This window comes from Homarus americanus, unplaced genomic scaffold (genome assembly GCF_018991925.1).
Source record: "Homarus americanus isolate GMGI-L3 unplaced genomic scaffold, GMGI_Hamer_2.0 scaffold5589, whole genome shotgun sequence".
NCBI classification, from domain to species: Eukaryota; Metazoa; Arthropoda; class Malacostraca; order Decapoda; family Nephropidae; genus Homarus; species Homarus americanus.
In genome coordinates this window covers 4,673,432-4,700,867 of record NW_024736650.1, presented here as the reverse complement: position 1 = coordinate 4,700,867, position 27,436 = coordinate 4,673,432, and the positions used below count along the sequence as shown (strand labels likewise).

The window sequence follows — 27,436 nt, the reverse complement described above, 5'->3', positions numbered from 1 at the left end:
TCTTAATAAACCTTTAATTATTATTATTAATATTATGTCCTGGGCCGAGACTTGAACCCAGGACACGTTAGTGAGAAACACGCGATGTCACTTTCCCACCACCACAGATCTTAAAAAGAACGCATAAAGCGTCACAAATCCTTAAAAAACGCATTGTTATGCTTATATCCTTAAAAGAACGTATTACTAGGCTTATATCCTTAAAAGAACGTATTACTAGGCTTATATCCTTAAAAGAACGTATTGCTAGGCTTATATCCTTAAAATCAGGTATAATTAGGCTTATATCCTTAAAAGAATACATTACTAGGCTTATATCCTTAAATTAACGTATTCTAGGCATGCAATATATCCTTAAAAAAAGCGCATTCTATCAATCAAGAGTATCGCCATCATATCTGAGGGTTGGCTACCACAGTCCTCCACTCTAAACGTTCTCGGGTTGTTTTAACCAATCCTCCAAGGTTTTGTATCTCTCTGGGGACTTAGTTTTTAATTTAATTCATCCATCCCAGTCAGTCTCTGCCTTCCCCTAGCCCTCCTACCATCACCTTTGCCCATTAATATTTCTGTTATTGTCCTCACATCCCTAATTACATGACCAACGTATCTAATTTTCTTTTTCTGTACATTTCAAGTATTTTCGTGAAGTTTGTGCTAATCGTAGTACTTTTTAATATATTTTCCTGTCAGTGTGGGTTATTCTTAGTGTTCACCTATAACATCACATTTCAAAGGCCTCCAACTTCTTTCTGATATCTGCTGAAAGTGTCCACGCGTAAGACCCATATATAGTCCTTGCTGTATATAGTCAAGGCTTTCAGCAGCCTTTTTCTCACATTGAAATTAATGTCTCTTTTTATCAGGTCTTTTAGATTATTAAATGCTCTTTTTGCTTGCCCTATTCTTGTTTCGATTCCTTCCGGACCTCTACCATCACAGGTAATGTTACTTCCCAAATACCTGTACACAACATTTCCACTTGTTTAAGTTCCCTGTTACCTCCCATAATTTTTACTCTAGGAGTTAGACAGGCTGTGTTCTGTCTCCAACATTGTATAATTTATATTTATTCAGAATTCTTAATGAGAGAAGTTTTAAGTGACATTGAGAGACTAATAGTTAATGGTAAAGTAGTATCAAATAAATGCTATGCAGATGATACTGCTCTTATCACAGATAGTGAAGACGCATTACAAAAACCCGATAAAATATTAGTGGAAAGGTTTGAAAAATATAATCTAAGATTTAATGATGTGAAGACGAAAGTAATGGCTGTTTCTAAACTGAAAAAGAACCCGCATTACTATGGGGTATATATCCTTAAAAGAACGACGCATAACTAGACATAAATCCCTAAAAGAACGCATTAAGTACTGATATGGGCATATCCTTAGGAAAAATATACATCTTTGTGGTGCAGAGGAGAACACAACAACACAAGCAGGCCGGATTTCCCTTGTCTTCTAGCATTATCTGAGTACGTCGTGTCGCTTTTCTGCCTGATAATTTAAATTGGATCACCTAAAGATAAAACACCCAAATTTATTTTATCTGGGGCGAGGAAGGTTAGGTTAGGTTAGCGTTGTTGACCTTCAAGTGATGTAAGCTGGGGTGTTGAATATCCAAGTGATTATTTAAATCTATTCACTAATAAAACCGATTATATTTTGTAAGTTCCGCCTTTAAGTTCTATTTTCCATTTGTTTTTGTCACGTTCACTAAACAATCCACTTGGTGTACCTCACATTATTACACTATACTGTTTAACAATATTTCAATGACCGTCGGATTTTTCGGGACTTACAGATTTTATATATCCTTATTAACTGGATTCACTGTCAGATACGAGGGCGGGAGTGGGACACACAGCTAAACTGTTCACCAAGATTCTCCCACTTCACACTCACTTAAATGTGGCCAAAGACGTGGTTGATGATCATATTACTTTTAAATATACGCGAAAATATGTCGCTACTTACAACAGTCGCCGTCGACGAAGTACCTGCGATATGATCACCATGGCGCAGTGTCTTGCTAGTATGGTAGATAATCCAGCACTGTCTTGAAGAGGACATCAGAGGCACGACCTAACTGCTGCGCGCTTGGCGTGCTTATCACCAACAGGCGCAACCAGCAGCCCACTTTCACACTCCCACAACCAAAAACGTTCTCCGCAACAAACATTGGGTAATACCAACCTCTTCTGAGTCATATGAGCGAGCTGGCCAACAAAGACTACTTGCCAGGAAAACGATCCTGTTACTTCCCAACCGGTCGTGCGTCTTCAATTATTTTTTGCATAACTGCTTGTAAGTGTTCAGCTGCAGTTGATTTTTTTACTTGATTTTTTTTTTTGTGTCATCACCACCCATCACACAAACAAGTGAAGGTGGGTCTCGGAGGCATGATTGCACCTTAGGAACTGTCTGGATGCAGGACCATGAATAGTAAACCGTCTATATGGTGCAACACTCGCCCGCCCTCACTTCTCCTTCTGCAATGTTAGGTAAACATTTACAGCTAAATTGATTGGAGGTGCCCCAGGATCGAACTAGCGACCAATATGACAGGAGAGGAGCTTGGTATCCACACACACACACACACACACACACACACACAATTCAATTTATTTTCAATTTATCGCAATAACTGAATGGAACAAGAAGAGAGAGAGAGCAGCCAGTTAACACGGGTCTGTCTGTGTGTTTATTTATCAGGAGGTAAATCTTGGCAGTTTAGCTTAGTCATAACGCCATCAGACAGATAATGTAAGCTAAACCATAAAGTTTATTGTATTAGTTTTCTTGATGACCTTGTACTCTAGGGGTCAACACTTCGTACTCAAAAGGTTAAGTCATCGTACTCAAGAGGTTGTCATCGTGCTTAAACAGTTAAGTCATCGTACTCAAGAGTTTAACTCATCGTACTTAAGCGGTGAAGTCATCGTACTCATGGGGGTAAGTCATCGTACTCAAGGGGGTTTGAGTCATCGTACTCAAGGGGGTTTAAGTCAGCATACTGAAGGAGTTTAAATCATCGTACTCAAGGGGTTAAGTCGTACTCAAGGGGGTGTAAGTGACAGTATAAAAGGAGTGTAAGTCATCGTACTCAAGGGGGTTTGAGTCATCGTACTCAAGGGGGTTTAAGTCATCGTACTGAAGGGGTTAAGTCATCGTACTCGAGGGGGTGTAAGTGACAGTACTAAAGGGGTTTAAGTCATCGTACTCAAGGGGTTAAGTCATCGTACTCAAGGGGGTGTAAGTGACAGTACTAAAGGGGTTTAAGTCATCATATTCAAGGGGTTAAGTCATCGTACTCAAGGGGTTAAGTCATCGTACTCAAGGGGGTGTAAGTGACAGTACTAAAGGGGTTTAAGTCATCATATTCAAGGGGTTAAGTCATCGTACTCAAGGGGGTGTAAGTGACAGTACTAAAGGGGTTTAAGTCATCGTACTGAAGGGGTTAAGTCATCATACTGAAGGGGTTAAGTTATTGTGCTCGATTCTGGGGCAGCCGTGCGGATCCCAAGCACCAGACCCGCAGGGAAATCGGGGTCCATGAATGGACCTCCTCCATTGACACTCAGCGTATGGACATCCTCGCGGGCATTCATTAGGACGCGACCTATAGCAAACTGATGGCATCCGGGTCAAGGTTATCTGGATCCTGTCACATATAGGAATAACTGCCTGTGACACTGTTGATCGGCTTGCCAAAGAAGCGACACAAGGAGATGACATTGAAGTCACCCTCATCCTCTCCCTCAGCCATCTCAAATCTCTCATACACGCCACACAACGAGAAGCATTTGACGAACACTGGACACGCCAGAAACATCGGAGAAGTGCCACACTACTCCACTATGACGCAGTAACCGGTGATGACAACTGCCACTTTACAGAGTATCAAGCTCTGACTCGGTCCCAACAGATTGTGTACATTAGACTACGCCTAGGGTACAGGTACCTATGGGAGTACATTGGCAACCCTGAGCCTGGCCGCACTATTTGTAAACTTTGTGGTCAACCCGACTCTCACACCCTCTCTCACTACATCCTCACTTGCCCTATGACCTCCTCCTACAGGTCCCCAGCCGTTACCAACACCTAGTCTCTCCCTGACCAGATATTCCTCCTCCTAGAGACAGGCCTGGCACTTGACATTATTAGTATTTATTCATTATCCCTCTCCTTCACCATGGGCCGCAGGGGTTATAATCGTGACCTTTACAGTCGGTGTTTGGTGTCCGTCGGGGAGTGTGTACTGTATTCTGTTATGTCCACTTCATTTTCTCCCCTGTAAAGATGCTTACTGAAGTTTTTGACACTCCTGATGTAATTTTTGACACCCTTACTGAAGTTTCTGACACTCTTGCTGAAGCTTTTGATACCCTTATTGTATTGTTTGATACTTTCTATAAATCGAACAAAGACATTATCCTATGACTCTCCATGGCTCGTCAATATGCAGGTCAAGGTGAAAATTCAAAATGGTTTCTCCAATTTTAATAATCAGTAACTTCCCAGGCGTCAGAGGGACCGAGCATCCACGGCATACGCAGAACTACATATAGTCGATCAAGTATTTAAGAGACTCATTTAATACTCAGCGAGAATATGTCTATGTTGAGAGAGCTCTTAAGGCGATGATTAACTGAAAATTTCGGATGTTTTGTTAATGTAAATATTCGAATGGAAGTATTGTACCTTAATCGTCATGGGTTGAGGATACGTATATGATGCGAGTCGTGAGGGGAAATTCCAGTTTCACACTCTTCATAATATTCGTGTACATCAGTTGTGGGACGTGGTGCCATCTCACCCCTCGTGTACATCAGTTGTGGGACGTGGTGCCATCTCACCCCTCGTGTACATCAGTTGTGGGACGTGGTGCCATCTCACCCCTACTTATTCCCAACACATTATTGTACTTGAGTCTTGGAAGAAATTTGCCCTGTTAAATATTTTTTTTTTAAGTGTCAAGAAGCAAAGTTGCAATGCCTGTTCAGTGATGAACTGTACGCAGCAAACATTCGATATAGTCAAACAGGCAGCAATTCTCTATATCCAACTCACTCTGAGTTCATGCATTTTAACTTAGAGTACATTTAATATGCCATTTCAATTTTAAAACATGCAATGCTATATTGTTCTGTGTATCCTAAATACAGTATTTTCTTCAAATACACTATTTTTCTAAAAAAAATAATGTGATTTTTTTAAGAAAACAGGTTGCGATAAATAATATCTACTTACATATTCTGGAAGAGCGTCCAAAATTTGTGTTTAGGAAAAAAAATCAAATGCAGACCAGTGTTATCTATGGATATCTAACCACTTTACCGTTAACTGGTCGATTATCTGTGGCAGTGTTCCCCAACCTTTTTTGTGTAGGCTCTGGGCCACACTTATCATTGTAAATATAGTGGAGGGCGCCAAGACTTTGGATCTACATTCAAGAAAACCCCCCAGCTCATATGCAGTATACAGTTATTTGTACTTTTACTCACGTATAACTGTTAAACTGTTACCAGTTACATACTTTTTACATTTACTCTTGGATCATGCTAGCTGTCTCTGTGCCCAGTATGTGGTAAAGTACACACATCCTGTACACGACCTTTTCGGGACAAACGAAGTTTCTCTTTCTCTCTGAAGTTGTATTAAATTATTACATATTTTCATTATTTTCACTCTGACAAAGAATCCCAATTATTTATTTATTTATTTATTTTTTTTTAGTAAACCTTTGCGGGCTCCATAATATGGTTCCGCGGGCGCCAGTCAGGTTGGGGACCACTGATATTCTGTGGCTATCTATCCACTTTACCGTTTACAGGTCGATTATATATGGCTATCTAACCAGAAATTCATCTTCAAATGTCAAATGTCTTAGCTGAGGTCTGAGTATTGAGTACTACTTGAGCAATAGATGAGAGAGAGAGAGAGAGAGAGAGAGAGATATCCCTAGCTGTCGGTCATACTGTAACATTCTTTTTCATTATTATACTTAAGAAAAGTGGATACTGGTTAGGTTAGGTCAGGTGTAGGTAAGTTAGGTTAGTTTAAGTTAGGTCAGGTTGGGTTAGATTAGGGTGGTTAATCGTTTGGGGATTTGATTAACGCATTGTCCTGTAAATTATTCAACTTAACACTATAAGTAAATTCAGTAGAGTGTTGGTGTATTTGAGGCTGATGTTAACATATTTTTATTTTGTTCTGATTCTTGGATGAAATTATTATGTTTTATGGTGTCTACATTTATTTATTTTTATGCTTTATGCTGGTAGTGATACGTTGGAGGTGTGTGTTGGTAGTGTTGGAAGTGTTGGCTGTGTGTTGGTAGTGTTGGAAGTGTTGGCTGTGTGTTGGTAGTGTTGGAAGTATTGGCTGTGTGTTGGTAGTGTTGGAAGTATTGGCTGTGTGTTGGTAGTGTTGGAAGTATTGGCTGTGTGTTGGTAGTGTTGGAAGTGTTGGCTGTGTGTTGGTAGTGTTGGAAGTATTGGCTGTGTGTTGGTAGTGTTGGAAGTATTGGCTGTGTGTTGGTAGTGTTGGAAATATTGGCTGTGTGTTGGGGTAGTATAGAGCAGGGGTTCTCAACCAGGGGGGAATTCAGGTTTTCAGGGGGGGGGGGAAACTGATTCGGGAGCAAGAGATATGTTCGATGAGAAATCAATCACAGAATTTTGGCCCTTGATGTGCGATTCCTACCCAAAAGTGGCAGAAAGAGCTATCCGTGTCTTGCTTCCGTTTGTGTCGACATATCTTTGTGAGTCAGGCTTTTCAACTCAGTTGCAAATTAAAACGAAGCAACGTAGTAGATTAGAGGTAGAAAATGACCTGCGTTGTGCCCTTTCAAGCACTCCTCCGCGTATTCCAGAATTGGCGAAGAAAAAACAATCACAGGTTTCTCATTGACTGTAATCTTCATCTGAATAAAATTAATTACAAATTTACAATATCCTGGTATTCTATTGAACTTTTTGTTTATTGCATTATGCTTCAGTTTGGTCTGTTAAGTAATTCATTATAAATATAAAAAACTATTTTCTTTTATTCAAGTTTTATAAATCCATCAACATTTTCAATTGGCATTTAATTTATAAAACTCCACTATAAAAATAATCCATGTAAAATTGTAAATGTATATGTACTAATATGGAAAAAATAAAGGATTTTCAGTATTATATGCATATTATTTGGAATGCACTTTTTGAGGCAGACAATCTTGGAAAGGAAGGGGGGGAATGACATTCTGACATATGGTGCAAGGGGTGCATGGGGCAAACAAGGTTGAGAACCACTGTGCTAGAGTGTCATTATCATCACCGTGTACAGTAGTTAACCAAGACTAGGTTGTGTGGTGGCCAACAACTGACCGCCGAGTGTACTGTAGGTCAGGTCATTAGTTACAGAGCATTATGTTGGCTATGTGTGCGTTGTGTGTATGTACTGTATGTAATAATATTGGCGATGTGCGCCATTGATAATTATAAATATATTGATGCGTAAAACAAGACAACATTTTGTTATTGTGTCTGCTAGTTGACGTGACTGCAGTATAAGGAAACTCCCAACACTTGGCTTGTTCACTAAGAGCAAACATCAGTTCACTCAATAATTTTGGTTTCGTTTACCTGGTCTCAGAAAGACTTCTATGAGTGCCTGAATTACCAGGAGAATTTTTGTCGCAAACTCATCTTGCTCGCTCACACAGTGTTGCCGGTCGTGTGATTAATTCAATTCTAAACCGAGCCATGACCAATTTTGGGTCATCTCTGTAGTTTTTTAAGAAATATCGTTCGCAGTGATTATAAGTTATCAGATATGAACATATTCCCACACTGTGGTCGTGCGCTTCCTGCAGCTGCACATAGGGTGTCTCTCAGGGGCTGGGTGTAAGTAATGCAACAAACATCCTCCCAGTTTTTATCTGTGAACTGTAGCCAAGTTTACATCCTGGCGATGTGCAGCTGGCACTGTGGGCGGCTGACCCCTGCAGCCTGTGTGACCCCGGGACCTTGGCAGGAGCTTTGGTGGGGTCCCGTAGTAGGGGGTGGCATGATGGGGCACCATTATCATCATTATTATTGTGGTGAGGACCGGTCGATGCTCTCCTAACAGCCACACTATTGCCACCACGCCACACTGTCACTACTCCTCCCACACAATCATTATCCACATCCTCTGCTACACCACAGCCCTTATCATCTTTCTCTCTACTGGAATGTTTATGACAAACACACACATTGAATATATATATATATATATATATATATATATATATATATATATATATATATATATATATATATATATATATATATATATATATATATATATATATACTGTAGTGTGTGTTTGTGTGTACTGAAAGAATGGGAAATAATAGATGAGTATAATTAATGGGTGGGTAGTAGGAGGGGTAATGATTGAAAGATGAGGTGAGGGTCACCCTACACACAGGCGATGAACAACGTCTTGGAAGCAGCAGTAAGAGTGAGGAAAAAGTTACATTTGTTGGGTTATGGTGGCATGTGTGAAGTGAAAAGCGTAAACCAAGTGTAAAGTATTGCAGAAGGGGAGAACCACAGTAGAATACACATACTGTAACAATATGAATGACCCAATGACAACGAATGAATGAAAATGTGTGTGTATATTGGCTCATGTTTCTAGCCACTTTGTACTTAGGAGCAGTGAGTGCAGTGCACTTGGTAGCTCGGGAGGTGAGGACAAGGAACACTTTGTTTAGTGGTCGTGTGTAGCTTGCTGAGCCCGCCCTCTTGCCAGTGACGACCCAGCCCCAACCACCCAGTGACCACTGATGCCATCAAGCACCTAGTGACCACTGACACCGGAGCTGGCGACCCGGGCACCAGGATAACATACAAGACGACTGGGTGATTCATATACTGTATATGTAATGACCAATGGGAGGAAACTGAGGCACCCCGAAACGTTGGGTAGAGTCACAACACTTCTCTCACCTCTGTCCAAACTAAGATTGAGTGAACGGTGTTTAAAACTAAGACTGGTTGAACGGTGTTTAAAACTAAGACTGGGTGAACGGTGTTTAAAACTAAGACTGGGTGAACGGTGTTTAAAACTAAGACTGGGTGAACGGTGTTTAAAACTAAGACTGGGTGAACGGTGTTTAAAACTAAGACTGGGTGAACGGTGTTTAAAACTAAGACTGGGTGAACGGTGTTTAAAAACTAAGACTGAGTGAAAGGTACTTGAGACTCAAGACCTTAAAGCTTAGACATTGAAGCAGTAAACGATTAGACTATCAAGTGACCCTTGTTGTGAATGTTTACGAAATACAGACTGACTAGAGCAGTAACTGTTGATGTACGCCGCTACACCTCTGGGGAGTGTGGGGGGGAGGGCAGTGTGTGGGGAGGGCGAGGTGTGGGAGGGGTGGGGGGGTGTGGGGGAGGGCGAGGTGTGGGGAAGGGCGAGGTGTGGGGGAGGGTGGGGTGGGGGAGGGCAGTGTGTGGGGAGGGCGAGGTGTGGGGGAGGGTGGGGTGTGGGGGAGGCAGTGTGGGGGAGGGGCAGTGTGTGGGGAGGTCGAGGTGTGGGGAGAGGGGTGTGGGGGAGGGTGGGGTGTGGGGAGGGTGGGGTGTGGGGAGGACGGCGTGATTATGTGGGGAGGACGGTGCATGGTTGTGAATAGTGTGTGGGGAGGACTGTGTCTCTGTGGGAGGATTGTGTCTCTGGGGAGACAATGTGTGTGTGTGGGGGGGTAGTATGTGGGGGAAGGTGAGCGTGTGGGGGGGGGTGGTCCTTTGTGTGTAGAGGAGAAGGAGTCAGAGCAATGGAATACATGGGTAGAGTAGGTGGCACGGAAAAGTAGGAGAAACTATATATAAGGTGTAAAGAAAATAAGAAACTATGAGTGAGGAAAGTAGGAGATTTGGCAGTGTAGTGGTGCTGGTGTGGGGGGGGGTAAAGGATTGTAGGGATGGTGTGGAAGATGGAGGGAAGGGTTGAGAGAAGACAGATGAGACTTGTGGGGGCATAAGACGTGGTCCTCCTCCTCCTCCTCCCACCAGTTGCTCATTAACATACTATAAGAGTAAGACGTTGAGAAAACCACACACTACCTCCCCCCACCCCACCAGTGCCAAGTTACTTTCCTTTGTGGTTAGTATTCAGTGTTACACCGATTAACCCCTTTACGACGGGGACGCCGCTTTTAATATTTTATTTGGGTGACTCCCAGACGATTTTATTCCGCACACAAGAGGTCAATATTTCTGGCGCATCGTTGGATTATTTTATCTGAATCTCATAAAATGATTACATGATTACAAGGGTCCCAAGTTTGTGCTTCTTGGTATTGCTAATGACCACGAACCCCCAGGAGGTGGTTACCCGTGTCAGGGAGGGCAAACTGTGACAGTCGGAGTTATACAGTATATACCTAGCAAGAGCGAAACCAGACAATTTTAGTAGTTATTAATATTGATACATTGCTTCACACCAGGTATAGAACGGTGACCTGACCCCTGCTGACATTCCCTGTGTGTTGTTTTGTTATCAGTGTTGGTAATAATAATCCTGTATTTTGTGTTAACGCGGCTTGTAAGTTTTCGTGAGGTAATATAATACACATATGTTAGAAGTGTGTGTGTGTGTGTGTGTGTGTGTGTGTGTGTGTGTGTGTGTGTGTGTGTGTGTGTGTGTGTGTGTGTGTGTGGCTTCAGTCTTTCTCTGTCGTCATGTGGCATTAACCTACCCTCAAAGGTAAAAGTTTTTATAATTAAATTATTTTATGTAGTGTTATCACATACCGGAACACACGTCACTCCTCTCTCTGGCTTCCTTTCCTCTTTTTTGGCTTCCCTTTTCCTTTTTTGGCTTCCTTCCTTTTGGCTTCCCTTTCCTCTCTCTGGCTTCCTTTCCTCTCTCCTTATCTCAGGCCTCTTTCTTACATTTCCTCCTTACACTCGTCCTGCTTCTTTTCCCTATCCATGTTGTCCCCCCCCTTCCCTACTCCCAAGCTGCTCGCCCGCTCCACTCCCTCACCCCTGGTGCTCCACCTCCCCACCCCTTGGTGCTCCACCTCACCCCTGGTGCTCCACCCCTACCCCTGGTGCTCCACTCTCTACCCCTGGTGCTCCACTCTCTCACCCCTGGTGCTCCACCCCCTACCCCTGGTGCTCCACCCCTTCCCCTGGTGCTCCACTCCCTACCCCTGGTGCTCCACCTCCTACCCCTGGTGCTCCACCCCCTTCCCCTGGTGCTCCACCCCCACCCCCTGGTGCTCCACCCCTACCCTCTGGTTCTCCTCCACTCCCTCACCCCTGGCTACACTCCCTACCCCTGGTGCTCCACCTCCCCTACCCCCTGGTGCTCCACTCCCACCCCTGAGGCTCCACTCCCTACCCCTGGTGCTCCACTCCCTACCTCTGGTGCTAATCTCCCGCCCATGGTGCTACACCCCTGCCCTGGTGCTAAGCACTCCCTGCCCCTGGTTCTCCACTCCCTGCCCCTGGTGTTCCACTCTCACCTCTGTTACACTCCCTGCCCCTGGTTCTCCACTCCCCTGCCCCTGGTGTTCCACTCCCCTGCCCATGGTGCTACACTCCCCGCCCATGGTGCTACAGACCACCTCCTACCCTGGTGCTGCTACACTCCCTACCTCCTGGTGCTGGCCCCGCCCCTGGTGCTCCACTCCCTACCCCTGGTGCTCCACTCCCTACCTCTGGTGCTACACTCCCTGCCCCTGGTGCTCCTCTCGGTGAACGGAAATAGAGTCACAGGAAAACGTCACAAGTTTGGCTAGGAAAAAAATCACAGGAAAAAGGTTATATATTTTTTTAATTAAAGCAACAAAACAAACAATATTTTATTCAGTTACTACTACGCGTATGTGAAAAAAATCACATTGTATTCATTATCTTAACCAAAGTAAGGGAATGAAACAAATGTGTTAAAATCAGTAATTTATTGACAGTACGTGACGGGAAGGTTAGGTTAGATTGGATTAGGTTACGTTAGGTTGGATTAGGTTAGGTTAGGTTAAGTTATGATGGGTACATTGTACCCGCTGAGGGCGACCTCACTTTCCGGCGTTGGCGCTTGTCTGCCTGGGTTTGCAGTCGGGCTAACTCGAAGGTATTGACACCTTCTCGTGTGGTGGTATCCATATTCCTTTTCAATTGCCCGCCGGCGTTACGTTTACTATTCGTTAGGTGACTGTAAAGTAGCTGCTTTGGCAGCCTACTGTCGTTCATGCGGGTAACATGGAAATCCAGCGTAGTTGTTCATGGATAATGGTAGCCTCGATGTTCCTACAGTTGGCGTCAGCAAGGATACTGGCATTTGTTCTCTTGTCTTCCCAGCGAACTCGGAGGATGGGGCGTAGACTACGTTGGTGAAAGTTTTCAAGTGCCTTGAAGTGCCTCCTGTATGTGAACCATGTCTCACTGCTATATAACAGGGTGGGAAGGACCACTGCACGATATACGTGCAGCTTTGTAGATAATTTCAGCTCCCTACAGCTGAAGACACGGTTTCGGAGTCTGCCAAAGGCTTGAGATACACATCTGATCCGATGCCGAATCTCTTCATCGATGTCGGCGGTGGTGGACAGGTGGGAGCCGAGATACCGAAAGTGGGTAACATTAGAAAGGGTAGTACCGTTAAGCTGGATGGATGGTGGAGGTGTATCTGTACCAGGGGCAGGTTAAAAGAGAATTTGAGTCTTACGCACATTCACCTCAAGGCCGAACAGTGTATACGCATCTGCATAGGTGTTCAGGATCTCCTGTAGGTCGTGTTCAGTGTGAGCAACAAGGGTGAGGTCGTCTGCATACTGAAGTTCAGTAATGGAAGCTGCCGACACCTTTGTTATTGCCTGGAGTCGTCTTATGTTGAAAAGACCACCCAGTACTCGATGTCCACCCCGCCGGCTAAATTGGCACTGGCACGAGTAAAGAAGGCAGCCAAGAAAATGAAAAAGAGAGTTGGTGCCAGTACACACCCTTGTTTAACCCCTGTCTGGATGGAGAAGAACTCAGGCTGGGTGCCGTTGTGCAGGACACTGCCGTTCATCCCATCGTGGAGTTGCCACACAATGGCGATGATTTTTGGTGGGCAGCCAAAACGGCTGAGGGTCCGCCAGAGGGCTTTCCTGTTGACTGAGTCGAAGGCCTTGGTTAGGTCGGTGAAAGCCATGTACAGGTCACGATGCTGTTCTCTGCACTTTTCCTGTATCTGGTGGGCAGCAAAAATCATGTCAGTGGTGCCACGTGATGGTCTAAAGCCATACTGTGATTCTGGGAGGAAGTTTTCCGCCTTAGGAAGAAGTCTGTTTAGGAGGACTCGGGCGATAATCTTGCCAGCTACGGACAGCAGCGAGATCCCGCGGTAGTTGCCACAGTCTGACAGGTCTCCCTTGTTCTTATATATATTGACAATGGAGGCGTCTTTATGAGCTTGGGGAATTTTCTCCTTTTCCCATATATTCTCCAGGAGAGAGTGGAGACGGCTGGTAAGCAGAGGTCCTCCTGCTTTATACACCTTGGCTGGAATTCCATCAGGCCTTGAGGCTTTGTTATTTTTCATCTGTTTGATGGCGGTAGCTACCTCATCCAAGGATGGAGGATAGCTGAGGTGGGTCAGCTCTGGATGCTGAGGGACCTACTGGGTAGTCTAGACATCCACATCGGTGTTTAGGTTGAGCAGTGAATGGTAGAGCTCTTTCCAGCGCTGAAAGAGGCCTTCATCGTCTTTAATTATGAAGTTACCGTCGGATGAGCGGAGGGGGGCTGCGCCAGGAGTGATTGGCCCATAAAGTGTTTTAGTGGAGTTGAAAAATTCGCGCATCTTGTGCTGATTTGCAAATTTTTGTGTTTCACATGCTTTATTTTTAAACCAATCGCGAGGAAAGTACTACACCACGTGAGGCCTCTCATAACACCATTTGTGAGGAAGTTACTTCACCACGTGAGGCCTCCAATAACACCATCTGTGAGGAAGTTACTTCACCACGTGAGGCCCCTCATAATACCATCTGTGAGGAAGTTACTTCACCACGTGAGGCCCCTGATAATACCATCTGTGAGGAAGTTACTACACCACGTGAGACCCCTCATAACACCATCTGTGAGGAAGGTACTACACTACGTGCGGTCCCCCATAACACCATTTGTGAGGGAGTTACTACGTTACGTATTTGCTGTTCAACACCTCAGCACACGTGACCTACGTGACTCCACTGTAAACACTAATTTTTATGTTTATTGTATGTTCCCTTTCCTGTCTCTAATGAACGGTTTTGTTACCGTTTTATTTCCATTGTATATTTTCAGTGTTCGGGCTGCTGAACTTTGTCAATAAACCATTAATAATAATAATAATAATGATAATAATAATAATAATAATAATAATAATAATAATAATAATAATAATAATAATAATAATAATAATGATAATAATACTAATAATAATAATAATAATAATAATAATAATAATAATAATTATGATAAAAATATTTTTATATTATTATTATTACACACACAGTACATAAGAACATAAGAAAATAAGAAAATAAGGAGTCTGCAATAGGCCCGTTGGCCTGTGCATGGCAGCTCCTGTCGAGAGTTACTACCACTCTCTATCATCCATGAATGCTAAGCTTGTTCCACTCGTCCACCACCTTATTTGTGAACCAGTTTCTTCCTATCTCCCTCCTAAACCTAAACTTATCCAACTTGAATCCGTTGCTCCGAGTCCTATCCTGCTCGGATATTATAAGAACTTTATCTATATCCCCTTTATTGGTTCCTTTCACCCACTAAAACACTTCTATCATATCTCCCCGCGCTCTTCGTGTTTCTAGGGAATGCAAGTTAAGTTTCTTTAACCCATCCTGATATGGAAGGTTTCTAAGTCCCGGAATCATTTTTGTCATTCTTCGCTGCACCGACTCTAGTGAATTTATATCCATTCTATAATAGGGGCACCAGAACTGAACCGCATAATCGAGGTGCGGCCTGACTAGCGCAAGATATACTGTAGTTGCAATAAGACCTCTGCACTCTTGTTACTTACACTTCTAGATATAAAACCCAATATTCTGTTTGCCTTATTTCGAACATTAACGCACTGTTTTCTAGGCTGTAGGTCCGGGCTTACAAGTACCCCTAGGTACTTTATTTATTTGTTGTCAGTTTATACAAACACATTACTCAGGGCAGAGGTTGTGAAGGAACATCATAATTTGGATCACCTGAAGATTAAACACCCTAACGCCAACCTAACTTTACTCCTCATTGTAGTGTTGGGGTGTCTCATCTTCAGGTGATCTAGGGTGTGTAATCATCTGGTGAAGTAAACTGGATGATCTCATATTATTTAATCACCTGTAAGTTGAGGGCCGAGACTTACGGTCCATTTATCACCCACGTCACTGGTCATCATCATCAGTCACACTTCCAACAAGAAAACCTCACTTTTGGCTATCGATTTTTTCCGTATATAAATCACGACTTTCTTTTGGCTATGAACACACAAACACACACACACACACACACACACACACACACACACACACACACACACACACACACACACACACACGCGCGAGGAGAACGCGTTCATCCTCTCCAGTTGTGTTGTTGTTTTTGTTGTTGTCATTATATGTCACCTCACCAACCACACGTGTCACCTCACTAGCCACACGTGTCACCTCACTAGCCACACGTGTCACCTCGCTAGCCACACGTGTCACCTCACTAGCCACACGTGTCACCTCACCAACAACACGTGTCACCTCACTAGCCACACGTGTCACCTCACCAACCACACGTGTCACCTCAGCTCTGGCCAGAAACCGTATCGAGTAAGGTAATTACACCTTCTTTGACATTTCTCATATAACATTGTAAACAGGATATGTGTGAGTGAGGGTTTAGCTATGCTACTAGTTACATTAACTTGGTATGTAGGGTTTGGTCCCAAACATGGTGTTGGCAGTTGGGGAAGATGCTGCAGCTGGCCACTAATTTCTTCGCGCACTCCTCAGCGATGAAAGGAATCTTAAACTCACTCACGTTGCAAGTGCAACTTGTCAGGAGGACGACTACGTGCCTCTGTGTTGTCATTACGTATCAGCAACCACAAACAACTGCTTTTTTCTAATGTTTGTGCATCATCATCATCCTCACTTCCCCTCCTACCGCACACAAGAATATACGTACAGCCCCTGTGGAGGTGTGAGCAACCAGAGTTCCATGATACTCAAGTATAACCTTATCAGGCTGATGGTGAGCGTGCATAACTCTCAGCCGCTCATGTCAAGGTGTTACGTAAGGGCGCTGCTCTTTGCTCACTTTTATCTGTATCTAACGCTAAGTGAAGCTCGGGTTTGGTTTCTTGAGAACGTTACATTTAGATTGTTTTCGTCACACTGTTAATTATAGAGAATTTTGAGGTAAATTGGGCTATGGCTTGACTTTTAGCGTGTTGTGGGGGACTTAGAAACCTTCCATATCAGGATAGGTTAAAGAAACTTAACTTGCATTCCCTAGAAAGACGAAGAGTGCGGGGAGATATGATAGAAGTATTAAAGTGGGTGAAAGGAATCAATAAAGGGGATATAGATAAAGTTCTTATAATATCCGAGCAGGATAGGACTCGGAGCAACGGATTCAAGTTGGATAAGTTTAGGTTTAGGAGGGAGATAGGAAGAAACTGGTTCACAAATAGGGTGGTGGACGAGTGGAACAAGCTTAGCAACTTTGTAGTAAGTGCGGGAACTCTGGAAAGTTTCAAAAGGAGGCTAGATAGATTCATGGATAATAGAGAGTGGTAGTAACTCTCGACAGGAGCTGCCATGCACATTGCACAGGCCAACCGGCCTATTGCAGACTCCTTATTTTCTTATGTTCTTATGTTCTTATGTGTCAGTCGCTTACTTCAGGATGTGATCGCCTTTCCTCTGATAAGTGAATAAAGCTTGTGTTCAGAGTTCTGTGGTTGAATATGACTACTTGACCTATATAGTGCTTGACGTGACCACCTGCTTAAGTAAGCTGTTCCAGACACTCAGGTCCTTCTCCCTGCTCTGTCCTCATAACTTAAGTCGCTCATTGTCTGTGGATTCCTTCTGTCCTGCCGACTGTCAACACTCAACTCTTGTTTTCCGCTGGAGACTTGGCATGCATTTACTCCATTACTTCACACTCTGATGCTACGTTTTTCATATCGAAGCGACGTAATGAACCTAAAGATAACGAGTAGTAATAGTGATATTTTACACTAAATAACACGTTCCAACCGGGTGCTCATGAGAAACTTGAGGCGGTAATGGGCGAGTGATGTGACAGATATCACTTTAAGTTTTAGGAAGCAAACCAAAATATCTCATACTTACTGTCTAACTCGGTTATAATATCTTAGAAAATAATGTTTGGTTTTGGAAAATAAATAATGATTTTTATTTTGCTCATTTAATCATAAACTTGGGATATATTTCTGGGTTTAGATATATCTTTTATGTATATTTTGTTATATAACTTGCAGTATGTAAAAATAATAAGGCAGAGACAAAGTAAAATGGGCTGCTTCATGTTACATCTATTCACTGGGTCCTTGGGAATATTTCAGTCATTATTTCTATATTTGTAACTTTGTCACCTCACACAACCCTGCCGAGAGCAACACATTGTCCGAACATTTACCAGGAAGAAATGTGTGAAACTGTAGTACATTATATTGAACGATAGAGGACTTATATATACACCCTGACGCCCAAGAATAAAATGAAAGCAAACCAAATTTATGTGTAGCAGAACAATAAATTACAGGTGAGACATACAGTACATACCCAAGGCAGAGGATCAAAATTTCTTTGGTGAGAGTGAAGCGAGGGAGGGGGGGGCAAAGGAAGGATTGGTGGGAAGAAATCAAATGGGGAAGGGTTAGTGGGAGGAAGGCGAGAAGGAGGTGGGAGCGAGACAAGGGGTGGCTGGTAGTGAAGGGGTTGCGTAGTGTGAGGGAGGTGAAGGGGTTGGGTAGTGTGAGGGAGGTGAAGGGGCTGGGTAGTGGAGGGAGGTGAAGGGGTTGGGTAGTGGAGGGGGAGGTGAAGGGGGTTGGGTAGTGTGGGAGGGGGGTTGGGTAGTAGGTGAAGGGGCAGGTAGAAGGGGGTGGGGGGTTGGGTAGTGTAGTGAGGTGAAGGGGTTGGGTAGTGTGAGGGAGGGGTTGGGTAGTGTGAGGGAGATGAGGGGGGGGTTAAATCATCGTGGTCAAAGGGTTAAGACTGGTTAACCAATAAACTAGCCCTCATGCGGAGCAAATAATAAAAAAAAAGACTGGTTGACTTACAACATCAAAGCCAGATCCCATTGACGTGAAATTCGCATAAAAAATGGAAATCACATAAAACAAATATATAAAGATTTTGTATTAGAAATGTCGTATCTAATCTATTTATAAATGACGTAGTTAAATTCTTAAATAGACATATGTTATGATAAATGTCATTTACTGTCATTTCATTGGCCCGAGATCGTCTGGTTTGTAAAGAATGTCATATCGCGTTTAGGTTCAAGTCATTTTGGTTAAATATGTCATTTGAGCGTGAAAGAGGTTGGTTTTAACACATGGACGAGAAGTTAATTGATTTTAGCACAGTGAGAAAGGTATCTGGATCAAGTGAAAAAATAACACAACGGGACCGAAAATGGTGTCTAATATATTGACTTAACCCAACCCATCCTAACCTAACCTAACCTAACCTAACCTAACCTAACCTAACCTAACCGAACGTAACCCATCCTAACCTAACCTAACCTAACCCATCCTAACTTAACCTAATCCAACCTAACCTAACCTAATCTAACCTAACCCAACTTACTAATGGTATGTATATAAAATGTGAATTTTTTTCCTGTGAATTTATTTCCGTTCACTTTATTTATCTGTTTCTGTGAGAGAAGAGTCACAAAATGTTTCAACAAATCTCGAGGTTATGTACAGTAGAGTCATTTACGAGTTAACATAAGAACATAAGAAAGTGGGATACTGCAGGAGGCCGACTGGCCCATACAGGGCAGATCCCTTTCACACCCATCCCAGCACTTCCATGTGCCTATCCAACTTCGTCTTGAAGCTCCCTAGCGTCCCCGATCCTACTATAGCACTCGGTAGCCTATTCCACGTATCCACAACTCTATTACCAAACCAGTGCTTGCCTATATCCTTTCTGAATCGGAATTCTATCTAATTTGAAGCTATTGTTTTGAAGTATTGTTATTACTGAGCTTCCAGAACATCTTCCATTTCCATTTCCTTGTTAATCCCACTTACCCACTTGTACACCCCATCATATCTCCCCTAACTCTACGCCCTCTAATGAATGTGCTCGCTTTTCTCAGTCTTTTCTTCATGGAAGGTTTCCTTAATATTATGATCATTTTTGTCATTCTTCTGTACTCTCTCCAAAGAATCTATGCGTCCATTCTATAAGGACACTAGAACTGGAACCGCATATCCATGTGTGTGGCCTCACCACGTTAGTAAAGCTTCAAGATAACGTCAGCAGTTCTGTTACTCACAGACCCAGATATGAACCCAAGAACTTGGTTTGCCTTTGTTGCAGAACGCTAATACATTGTTTCTTTTAGGTTTCGTTGCTAACAAATACACCTAGATCTTTTTCACAAACTGAGTTTTCTATTTCCGTGTTACCTAGTTTATACTTAACGTTTGTATTCGTCTTCCCTATCTGTAGTACCTTGCATTTATCAGTATTAAAATTCATTTGCCAGTCTACTGACCACTCATGTAAGGTATCTAGATCTCTGGTCTTAATCAAACACGTGTGTGGAGGAGATGATGACAGTGCAGTAATTGGCAACAGTGGACAAAACCCACATTCAGCATTATCAGTTTTATCACAGGAACAATATATATTTAACAGTGAATATCTCGTATACAGGCTGATCGAAAAATCCCTGTGCATCTGAAATATTTAAATAGTGTTGTTGAACGAGGTTAATGTTGTTGATCAGGTGCACAGGGACTTTTCGATCACCTTGTATTTTGGGACTGTGGGTGACCTTTGGCATTGGTGAGCATCTGTTTTACATCAACTTGTGTTGTGGGAGATGATGTTGGTCTTAATCGAGGCGCCATAAATTATTGAGGAAGAGACCGCATCGTCAGCTGGTGTTCTCAGTCCAATCATCACCTCTAAACTTCTGGAGTGTGTGTGTGTGGATTTTATGTATGTATGTGTATGTGCGTGTTTTATGTGTGCATATGTGGTTTTTATGTATGTATGTATATGTGTGTTTTATGTGTGTCTGTGTGGTTTTCATGTATGTGTTTTTTGTGTGTGTGTGACTCGCTCCTCGACGTACGTGAGGTTTTTATTTGTACAACTGTGTCGGATGATCGAGGTGGTGTGTCTGCTGGCCCTGAGGGAAGCTGAGCCGGGGAGAGTGGCACTTAGGGGGGGGGATTAAGGAGGGAGAAGGTGGGTAATGTGGAAGGATTAGGGAGGGAAGAGGTGAGTTATGTGGAGGGATTAGGGGTGGGTTATGGAGGATTAGGAGGAAGGAGGTGGGGTTGTGAAGATTATGAGGGAGGGGTGGGCTATGGGGAGGATTAGGGAGGGAAGAGGTGGGTTATGTGGGGGGATTAGGGAGGGAAGAGGTGGGTTATGTGGGAGGATTAGGGAGGGAGGGGGTGGGCTATGTGGGAGGGAGGGTAATTTGTGGTGGGAGAGTGTGACGTCGGAGAGGGACATGAGTGTGGGGTGGAAGGAAGCGTGGGATGAGGGAGGTGGGAGAGGCGTTGGTGAGGTGGAAGGAGGCGTAATAATTTGAGGAATATAGGAGGAGGGGGCGTGGGAGGTAAGTCGTTATTATGGCCAGATGTTGCTACACGGATCGTATAAGCGATCGTCAGCCTGACCTCGCACGGCCCCACTCATCACTCATTCACCACCCCGATATTTCTTGACCATCTTACTCACCATACCTAGCCCGGTCACCACCATACTTAATCTAGTTACCATCAAAACTAGCCCAGTCACCACCATACCTAGCCCAGTCACTACCATACCTAGCCCAGTCACTACCATACCTAGCCCAGTCACTACCATACCTAGCCCAGTCACCACCATACCTATCCCAGTCACTACCATACCGAGTCCAATCACCATACCTGGCCAAGTCACCACCACACCTATCCCAGTCACTACCATACCGAGTCCAATCACCATACCTGGCCAAGTCACCACCACACCTATCCCAGTCACCACCATACCTGTACAAGTCACCACCATACCTATCCCAGTCACTACCATACCTCACCCAGTCACCACTCAAGCTTCTCACCAGTTTAATCATCACCCCTGACTCACCATACACTGTTGTATACGAATCACACAGGACACAGCACACTGGCTTCCCTTCTTCACCACTCCACAGTTACCACTCAACAGTCTTTTTCCTCATCCACTCTTTACAATCACCAGGTCAGTCATCACACCACAATCACTACTCTATAGCTACAGCACCAGTCACCATTAACCAATCACCACTCCACATTAAAAATTCATAAGTCACCCCTCTACAGTGACCACACCAGCCAACACTCAATAGTCGACATTCAACAGTCGCAAATTCGCAACCCCATATCCACCATTCTACAGTCACCATCATAATCGTAGTCACCATTCCACCATTCACCACACCACAGTAACCACTCTATGTGCACCACAGTCGTCTGGGTCCCAAGGGATTAAGTCTCACTCCTCGCTACAGAATACGACTAAACGGTCATAACTAGGCTTAGGATAATTATGCATTTGCATATGTGCATATGCAAATGCATATTTAAGCCATTTTTGAGCTAAAGTGCATATTCATATTTTTTTGTTTTATAAGGCATATATTTTGAAAATTCCAAAATATTAACAAAAAATCTTCAACCACAAGGGTAAAAAAATTCGCGAGCATAACAGCAACGCTGGGGCAGAAATTACTGATATTTGAAATATAATAAATGTCCATTTTGTTGCACTAATACAAAATCGAAAATACACGATTTTGTTTTAGCGTCATAATATCCAAAAGGAACATACTTAAGTGACTTTTATATAGCTCAACATTAGGCTGTGGTTAGCTAGGCCGTGATTGGCTGGTCAGTGGACATGAACTGTACGTGATGGGTTCGTGTTCAGCCAGGCAGGGTATAGATGCACGGGCTCCATTAGTTCCCTCCTGACACTCTTTTGTTCTTCTGTTTTCTTAAAAGGAAAATACTTTTTTCAGTATTGTTTAATAAATTACTTTGTCAGTATATTGTTTTTTGTATTTAATCCTTCTTTAAAAAATCCTACTTCGGCGACATCCTGTCTGGGAAAGTAAATTTACTGAGAAAATGTACAGAAAAGGAGTTATTAACTTAGTAGTTATTATTTATTTACTGCATATTTGCATGCATATTTAGCATTTTTAAATGCATAATTATCCTAAGCCTAGTCATAACTCTGGACATTACCGACAGAAAATGGTGATTATTGACCCCATTTGAGCTATTGAATTGGTACGCATCGACAGACGTAGTTCGGTTAAAATCCAACGATATTTCTTGGCGTTATAGCGGGTTACCATCTTATGTCATCCTCCCTACACGGCGGAGGAGAGAAGAGGTTGGTACATGACGACAATAGGTCAGGTTAGATTAGGTCACAAGCAGCATTAATACTTACTGCTTTAATCTGTCTGGTGCAGCGGTAGCCATGGACGCGGGCGTTGGAGTGGGTGCTGGATAGTTCTTGTGCCTGGTGGGTCGTGAGCGTAGGCCAGGGTGCCCGTGGAGTGAGGGAAACTGCACGCTGCTGGGGTTGACCACCACGCCCTGTTGCAGGAGAGAGAGACATTACTGGTAGTGTATTGATACTGGTACTAATCGGTCGTGTGTACTGGTATTACTGGGCTGTGTACTGGTATAATGGGCTGTGTACTGGTATTAATGGGCTGTGTACTGGTATTACTGGGCTGTGTACTGTATTACTGGGCTGTGTACTGGTATTACTGGGCTGTGTACTGGTATTACTGGGCTGTGTACTGGTATTACTGGGCTGTGTACTGGTTACTGGGTTGTAATGGTATTACTGGCTGTGTACTGGTGACATTGGCTGTGGGCATTGGCATTACTGTCAGGCATTGCATTAATGGGCTGCACTGGCATTACTGGGTTGTGTACTGTATTTCTGGCTGTGTACTTGTATTATTGCTGTACTGGTATTACTGGCTGTACTGTGTAATGGGTCAGTACTGCATTAATGGCCGTACTGGTATTACTGGGCTGTGTACTGTATTACTGGGCTGTGTACTTGTATTACTGGCTGTGTACTGGTATTACTGGCTGTGTACTGGCACATTGGGTCAGGCATCATAATAATACCGGCCGTGTACCATATTACTGGGTCAGTACTGGCATTATCATTGTGTACTGGCATTATCATTGTGCACTGGCATTAGTCATTGTGCACCGCATTACTGGGCTGTGTACTATATTGGTGGGCTGTGTGTAAAAGTACCGCCTATTCTGTTCTCTGGTACTACTGGGATGAAAGTATATTATTTTTGCATGTGAAGAAAAGGGTGATCACCAGGTCATGTGTACTGGTACTGTACTAGGTCATGTGTACTGGTACTGTACTAGGTCATGTGTACTGGTACTGTACTAGGTCGTGTGTACTGGTACTGTACTAGGTCATATGTACTGGTACTGTACTAGGTCATGTGTACTGGTACTGTACTAGGTCATATGTACTGGTACTGTACTAGGTCATGTGTACTGGTACTGTACTAGGTCATGTGTACTGGTACTGTACTAGGTCATGTGTACTGGTACTGTACTAGGTCGTGTGTACTGGTACTGTACTAGGTCATATGTACTGGTACTGTACTAGGTCATGTGTACTGGTACTGTACTAGGTCATGTGTACCGGTACTGTACTAGGTCATGTGTACTGGTACTGTACTAGGTCATATGTACTGGTACTGTACTAGGTCATGTGTACTGGTACTGTACTAGGTCATGTGTACTGGTGTGTACTGGTGCTGGAGGAGACACGATACCTGTTACCCATGTACTGGGAAGAAGTAGAGGGTGACAGTACTGTACATCAGAACCTGTTGTACCACACAAGAACCGTGACCCGTGACTGTATGGGACAGGTGACACCAAGTTAACACTGCTACGAGAGCTACTGGCGGAGGGCTTGTTATCTGATAGGGTTAGGTTAACTCTGTACGTATTTAGTGTTCGTGACTGTTATGGATAATGTTTATTGTACTACTCTATGAATGTAGGAAAAATGGCAATATTTTTCATGTGCCATTTTTTTACGGTGCCATTTTACCTTGTGCCATTTTTTATTGTGTCATTATTTGCATTTTTTCGTTCTATAATTTTTTCCTTCGGGTATTTTTTGCCATTTTTTCTTACTATTTATTTCGAGTGCCATTTTCCCGTGTACTCTACCCTACTCTGAGTATATGAAGGGTTAAGTACTATTTGCATACGTTCTGTCTGTACCTTACTTATGGCACCACCTAGATAGGAGATAGGAAGATTTAGGAGGGAGATAGGAAGAAACTGGTTCACATATAGGGTGGTGGACGAGTGAAACAAGCTTAGCAACCTTGTAGTAAGTGCGGGAACTCTGGAAAGTTTCAAAAGGAGGCTAGATAGATTCATGGCTGATAGAGAGTGGTAGTAACTCTCGACAGGAGCTGCCATGCACAGGTCAACCGGCCTATTGCAGACTCCTTATTTTCTTATGTTTCTTATGTTTCTTAAGGTAAAATGTTCGTATCTGTAATCTGTACAGACCTAATTTTGTACAGGTGCTGTGTTGATGTTACTGAATAAACTCTCTGACTCTTAATTTTGAATAAACTTTATGATTCTGATTGGAGGTCACAGAGGTGAAGGATGGCCTCGAGCAAGGGAACCATAGAGGGGGATGGTTTCTAAGCTTAGGGAGAAGATTGGTTAGATGGTTTCTAAGTTTCAAGAGACAAAGGAGGGTGAGGTTAGGTCTGGTATAGTTAGAAAACATTCAAAACATAACCTAGCCAAACTAATTTAACTCGACCTAACCTAACCCAACCCACCCTAACCAAAATCACCCTAACCTAACATAACCAACCTAACCAAGCCCCAACCTAACCTAACCTAACCTAACCTAACCTAACCTAACCTAACTAGTTAATGGTGACGTTTTCCTGTTAATTTTTGTTCCTGCCAGTATTGTATTGCGACTTCGTTTTCCTGTAACATTATTACCGTTCACCGTGTATGTTTGTGTATGTGTGTGGAAGTTCATACGTTTATGCCTGTTTCCGATTCCGTGTGCACGTAAGTTTGTATTCCTGTATGAATGAAGGTGTATGTAGGTGTATGAGTCACTGGGTATGCAAACATGATGACGACAATAATAATAATAATAATAATAATAATAATAATAATAATAATAATAATAATAATAATAATAATAATAATAATAATAATAATAGATATCTAGGCAATTTGCCCAAGGATAGCCGACAAAGCCCTGGGATCAGTATTACCAACTGGATCTTTAAGAGATACAGTGCTACAGCTAATCAAATTATCCCTTTCTGTGGTCACCGTTCCCTGTTGGCTGAGATAAAAATGAAGCAAGTTTTATCTCATATCTTGTACACCTTACATCGTGGCAGCTGACTGACTAATGCCCGTAACACACACACACACACACACACACACACACACACACACACACACACACACACACACACACACACACACACACACACTACTCTCGGAACAGCCAGGTCAACTGTTATGTTGGCCCATACCAACTCCCTCCCCTGAACCCTCCTCCCCACCGGAATATCAACATGTTCTCGCCAGAAGTTACTATTTCATTTAGGAAAGGAATGGAACCAGTGTTAAACAGAGGTGAACAGTGCTTAAGTCAGTGAGAACAACTCAACAGTAACAGTAGTACCTTCTTCACACAGTGAGGTCCCAGGTACCCAGTGATAACGGCCCGTGAGACCCAACAACCAGCGATGTGATGTGTTAATCCGTCTACGATAGGAAGGCCTGGGACCAAACCTCACTCATATAACACCATCTGTGAGGGAATTACTACACCACATGTCCCTCATAACACCATATGTGAGGGAATTACTACACCACGTCAAGTCCCTCATCACACCATCTGTGAGGGAATTACTACACCACGTGAGGTCCCTCATAACACCATCTGTGAGGGAATTACTACACCACGTGAGGACCCTCATAACACCATCTGTGAGGTAATTACACCACGTGAGGTCCCCCATAACACCATCTGTGAGGGAATTACTACACCACGTGAGGCCCCTCATAACACCATCTGTAAGGGAATTACTACACCACGTGAGGCCCCTCACAACACCATCTGTGAGGGAATTACTACACCACGTGAGGCCCCTCATAACACCATCTGTGAGGGAACTACTACAACACGTGAGGTCCCTCCTAACACCATCTGGGAGGGAACTACTACACCACGTGAGGTCCCTCCTAACACCATCTGGGAGGGAGTTACTACACTACGTTTTTGCTGTTCAACACCTACATTAATCTGTATGTTCACTGTATGTTCCTTTACCTTTCTCTAATGAAGGCTTTTGTTAAACCACCAATGTATGTAATAAGTCATTTATGTCCAATGTATATTTTCAGCCTTCGGGCTGCAGAACTTTTTCAATAAACCGTCAATTATTATTATTATTATTATTATTATTACACACACACACAGCCACACACACACACACACACACACACACACACACACACACACACACACACACACACACACAAAAAGACACGGATGGTTGAGGGTGCGAGTGTATTTAATTAACCTCGTAAGAACAAGTAAGGACAGGAGACGCCGCTAGAAGGTGTTTAAGTTACTATACCTTAAACTGGCAGGACCCAGTCATTCTGGTAGCTCCTCATCTTATTGCCCATTTGATATAAGATTGTGTCCGGTCTCTTCACATACAGTAAATCAGTAACGTTCTTATCCCAGGTTCTTATGCAATACGGAATTCTTATGTAATTCGGAGGTGTAATTCTTTGGGAGCAGATTTCATGAAGATTTTCTCTGGTTGAATTGTCGGTGTGCCTGTGTTTATGTTCTAAAGTGCTGTTACCTACAATGCGCAGAACACGATTGGATCAACTCAGGGTTTAGGAGACTCCCGTGGTGTGACTTTAGGAGGCTCAACGACTTGTCTCCAGAGATTCGTATTATGGAGGCTGTATGTTACCATTAAAATAAAGGTTTGTCATATATGGCTTTGTTTTTCCTGTTATTCTTGGAAATTATTCATAAGATAAATAAATTTTCCGTC

At 43.2% G+C, this 27,436-nt stretch overlaps 1 protein-coding gene across 6 annotated transcripts in view; it reads right to left on the bottom strand.

Moving 5' to 3' along the window:
* Positions 1-27,436, bottom strand: part of LOC121872313 (BTB/POZ domain-containing protein 1-like) — a 120,218-nt gene that overhangs the window by 45,355 nt on the left and 47,427 nt on the right. For 3 of the 6 annotated variants that reach the window (XM_042375021.1, XM_042375020.1, XM_042375019.1), the window contains exon 2: positions 22,741-22,889. In XM_042375021.1, the coding sequence (XP_042230955.1) occupies positions 22,741-22,772 (32 nt within the window). In that variant the 5' untranslated portion in view covers positions 22,773-22,889. Of the gene's footprint in view, positions 1-1,982; positions 2,109-4,709; positions 4,731-22,740; positions 22,890-26,998; positions 27,011-27,436 lie in introns of those variants that run through there. The other 3 variants (XM_042375022.1, XM_042375024.1, XM_042375018.1) reach the window with 3 other exon arrangements.